Source organism: Prosopis cineraria, unplaced genomic scaffold (assembly GCF_029017545.1).
Source record: "Prosopis cineraria cultivar Desert tree isolate PC_DT_omini unplaced genomic scaffold, ASM2901754v1 PC12, whole genome shotgun sequence".
Taxonomy (NCBI): Eukaryota; Viridiplantae; Streptophyta; class Magnoliopsida; order Fabales; family Fabaceae; genus Prosopis; species Prosopis cineraria.
Window position 1 is genome coordinate 41,928,301 of NW_026555343.1, and position 4,481 is coordinate 41,932,781.

General features: G+C 30.4%; 1 protein-coding gene across 1 annotated transcript; it reads right to left on the reverse strand.

The window, feature by feature from the left end:
* Nucleotides 1–1,414: 1,414 nt before the first annotated feature.
* LOC129289533 (auxin-responsive protein SAUR32-like) lies at nt 1,415–2,351 on the reverse strand. Its single transcript, XM_054926307.1, has one exon. The coding sequence runs from the start codon at nt 2,126–2,128 to the stop codon at nt 1,790–1,792; it is 339 nt and encodes a 112-aa protein (XP_054782282.1). The 5' UTR covers nt 2,129–2,351; the 3' UTR covers nt 1,415–1,789.
* Between the last annotated feature and the right edge of the window lie 2,130 nt (nt 2,352–4,481).

The window sequence follows — 4,481 nt, forward strand, 5'->3', positions numbered from 1 at the left end:
CTCTGTTTTTGTGACACATTCATCTCTTTCACATAGAAACTCGCTCCTTCCAGACTATACAAATCCTCATGATTCAGTGCAGCACCCTGAACCTTGTGATTCCAGTGCATGTACCCAAAACAACAGATGAGGTAGGAAAATATACAGTATATATATAATTTGAAATCTATTAATTTTCAAGGATTATCGTTTTAAAGATTTCATAAGGACATGTCTTAATATCAAACCATGAATTTATTCTTAATCTTAAACATTCAGCCGAAAAAACACATCTTTTCTGGCTATTGGCTATTTTATTTTATTTTATTTTAAAATTGTGTTCCTAGAATACGTTGAGGGATAAAGTGAGATAGAGAATCCAATACAATTCGTTTCATGTCACTCAACTGCCCAACAGCCTTCAAATTTTCTGGAAACTCAAAACATCGCCATTGAAAACTGAAAACTAATCCCCGATCCAAAAAATAAAAGCGATAAACCGATTTTCAGCCGCATCAAAATTATGGGCAACAATTGCTCCCTCTGCAGTTCTATTTATAAGTGATTTTCATCATATTTGACTGAAATAATGAAAAAATTTAAAGTTTATTAATTCTATTTTAAAATTTAATAAGTTTTCTATTTTATGATGTACATCCTTTAATGATATAATAGTTTGTCTTACCAATATTTAATTAATTGAGTGACTTATAAATAACATAAAAAAATTCTTCTTCCTAACCTTATAATTAGGAAAGGTAATTGATTACTAAAAATTGGCCCCGAACAAGAAAAAGATTACTAAAAGTCTAAAATGCTTATCATAAACAAGTAAACTTTTTTTTTGTGATTTTTAAGTTTGAATTAAATTAAAATAGTAGATTCATTCCAATCCAAAAAAAATAAATAGTAGGTTCATTGATCGATGTTATGATGATTTAAGACAAAAGAAATGAGATTAATGAATTGAGAGGGAAAAGCTAAAAAAAAAAACAAAAGATAGTGCACACGATTGAATGAAACTGATGACAAACATAATCACAACTAATGCTAAAAGAAGAAGGAAACAAATTCTGGGGAAGACAGGGAAGCGTACGGCAACACTCAAGACTCGCAAAACTGTTTCACCGTGCCTCCACGGCTCCACCATTGATTTTCACTATATGCCATTCAATTCAAGCCCTCATTGTTTATTTATTTATTTATTTTTTGCCTTCCTCTCGTCCTTTTCCCTTTCCTTTCCTTCCCTTTAATTCCGTATCTATCACTCACCTCACCTCAATCAATTTTTTTTTTTACCCCATTATCTATTCTTTCCCGTGCTCCGTCATCCGGTTAAAGTTTAATTCCCCAAGTTAAAGCCATGATAATGCTAGATTTGATATGATGGTTTAATTTGAAGATACAAAAAAAAAAAAAAATCATTCAATCCACAAAACCAAAACACGCACTTCTTTCATTCCCAAAGTAGTTTGGCCAAAAAACAGAAAAAACAGAACACCAAGGTACATACAACTGAAAATTGATCCAACATTCCCTCGTCACTGTCATCATCAATACCAAAAGCAACCTAACCAGCCACTAAGAATTTACAATACTGCCTTCAAGATCTAACCCTACAGATTTCATTTCTGGATCATCCACTTCTTTTTTTTCTTTCTTGGTGTGATCGGATAATTCATCGATCGTCAGAAACGGAAAACCTTAGCACTCAAATTTTTGTACAACCCAAAAACAGATTACTGATTCCTGGGCAAAGATCTCTTTAATTTGTATCAGCTTTTTTCCTAACAGGGTTCGATCAGAGTCGTCAAAAGCCGAAGCAGCTACCGTGGTGGTGGTGGTGGTGGTGGTGGTGGTGAAGGGACCATTCCCGGTCGATGATGTCCTGGACGGACCTGAACTCCTCGACGTGGCAAGGAATCTTTATGATCCCTTTCTGACTGAACCCGAATTTTTCCTCTGCCTCCTTCATCAGCTGCAAGAAGAGAGGGTGGTTGAAGTAAATCACAGGCACCACGAATCTCTGCAACTCGTCTTCTCCTTCTCGACCCACCATGATGGCCAAGCACCCTTTTGGGATGTCTCTGAACTCGTGCTTCTTCCCGTGGATATGAAAGTTCCTCAGACTCTTCGGTCCGCTACCCATTTCTATCCGTAAAACCAGGGCCAGAGCCGGATGAACAAGAAAGGGGCTCGAACTTTCCGAGCTTTTCCCGAGAAAACAAGTGGAAAATGAGAGTTCGAGATGCAAATCTCAGAGAGCTCGGAACGTTGGTCTCATGACTGATTCAGAGCAAACCAGAAACGCACACCAACCACAATACCCTGTGGATATATAGGACCAGAGGAGAAGAGGAGAGACAAGAAATACAGTGTGATTTTACAAGCTGTGCGTATGAGGGCAGTTTCCTGTCCCAGGAGAGATAGCGATGGATTCTATACCGTTGGATGCTCATTATGATCAAATTGTATATGGCTGAGCTTAAATCTTAATTATCTTATCTCACAATGTAAACATTTTATTAATTAATCAGACCCCTCATTAAAAAATATAAAATATTTTTAACCAAATCTTACCTCTAAAAAATAATTACTACTTTTAAACTAACTCTATCTTTTTATATTTATCCCTATTAACCATCTTACAATAAATATAAAGTCATTATCAATAGGGGCACTTTTAAAAAAAGACAGTGATTACAACTCAAAAGACTAAAAATACCTTACATTTTTAAACATTCAACTCTTTAAAAAATACCTTATATTTTTAAATAGAGAGAGTACAATTTATAAATACCCAAAAATTCTTGAAGTTTTTCCTCATCCAAACTTTTTCCACGATGTAGGAAAAGAAATAGGGTGTGTTTGGATTCAATTAAAAAAATTAATTATTAAAATGTGATGATGTTTAGATAAATTTTTAGAAATTAATTTTTATAAATTGAACATGTTTGGATGATTTTTTGAGAACTAATTTTGAATGTGCAAATAAATAATACAAAGAAAAGGAGCCAAATAGAGTTTTATAAATGGAAGAAATTTTAACTTCTCTAAAATAAAGTTTTTCCAAACCAAATGGAGTTTTATAAAATGAGGGTGTTTGGATAAATTTTTACAAAATCGTAATTTTGATCCCAAAATTGATTCTCAATGAGTATCCACACAAGCCTACAGAAGATAGAAAGATAGAGTTAGAATTAGGTGCACCACATTTATTCTCTCATAGTGTCTATGATGATCGCAAGGGGAGATGGCCTTGTGTGAGTTAATTCCTTCATTTCTATAAATAAGATATCTTTTAAAAGCTTACTATATAAGAAGTGGCAATAATATTTTTGAGTAATTAAATAAGTTTATCCTTGTCTTGAAAAATAAAATAAATCATTAATTGTATATTTTTCTTACCACTATCATGATATTATTATGGGTAAAATTAAAAAATTATTGTGTTTTTATGTGGATTCAATTAAATAATAAACCTTTATTAATATGTGAAATTTGGTTAAAAACACTTTATATATAAGGACGGTACTTATTACTTTCTCCATTTCAAATTATAAAATACTTTTGACAGAGATTTGTTGTCCTAAAATATAAGATACATTAAAAAGATTAAAATTTTATTTAATAGACTTTTTTCAATATTATCATTTTTCTCTCTATTTAATACTCCCTCTGTGCATTTTTGAAAGAGTTTCTTCGTTTTAAAATATAAGATACTTTGAATAGGTTAATTTTATTAAATGCACCAATCTCAATATTATCTTTTTTCTCTATATAATTAATTTTTTTCTTTTCTTTTCAATATATTAAATTATGTATATTTTTAAAAGTTTGTATTTTTATTTTAAAAAGATAAGGTTATTAAGTATATTTAATAAAATTTATTGATATGTGATATTTTATTTAAAAATATCTTATAATTTGGGGCAGAGGGAGTAGTAATTAAGTGTAAATTTAAGATTATTAAATGAAGGGCATTGTTAAAATTTATATTTTTATTTTTTAAAAAATAAAATTATTAAGTGTATTAAATGACGTTTATTAGTATTTAAAATTTTATTTAAAAGTGTCTTATAATTTAAAATAGAAGGAGTAGTTATTAGTTATCACATACGAAAATAGAATGACGGTAATATTTATTACTAAATATTTATTCTTCCTAAATATTACATGAAGATAAATATCTGAAAAAGTAAATTTGTAATCCAATTTATAATTATATGAATCAACATTTAACTATTATTTTTTAAAAGAATTTATAAAAGAGTTAACTGTCATTAAATTTTTTTTTTTTTTATCAATGTTGTCGTTCTGCTTAAAATTAAAATGATGTAGTCGGAGACTTGGGGTGATGGCGAGCAAATCGGGTCAGATGATATGCATCAAAGCCTCAAATGAGGATTTAAGAAAAAGGAAATTTCATTAAAAGCTCCTGGATATGACATAATTTTAATTAAAATCTAAAATATTTTGAAATTTTATTGCAGGCCTAAAAA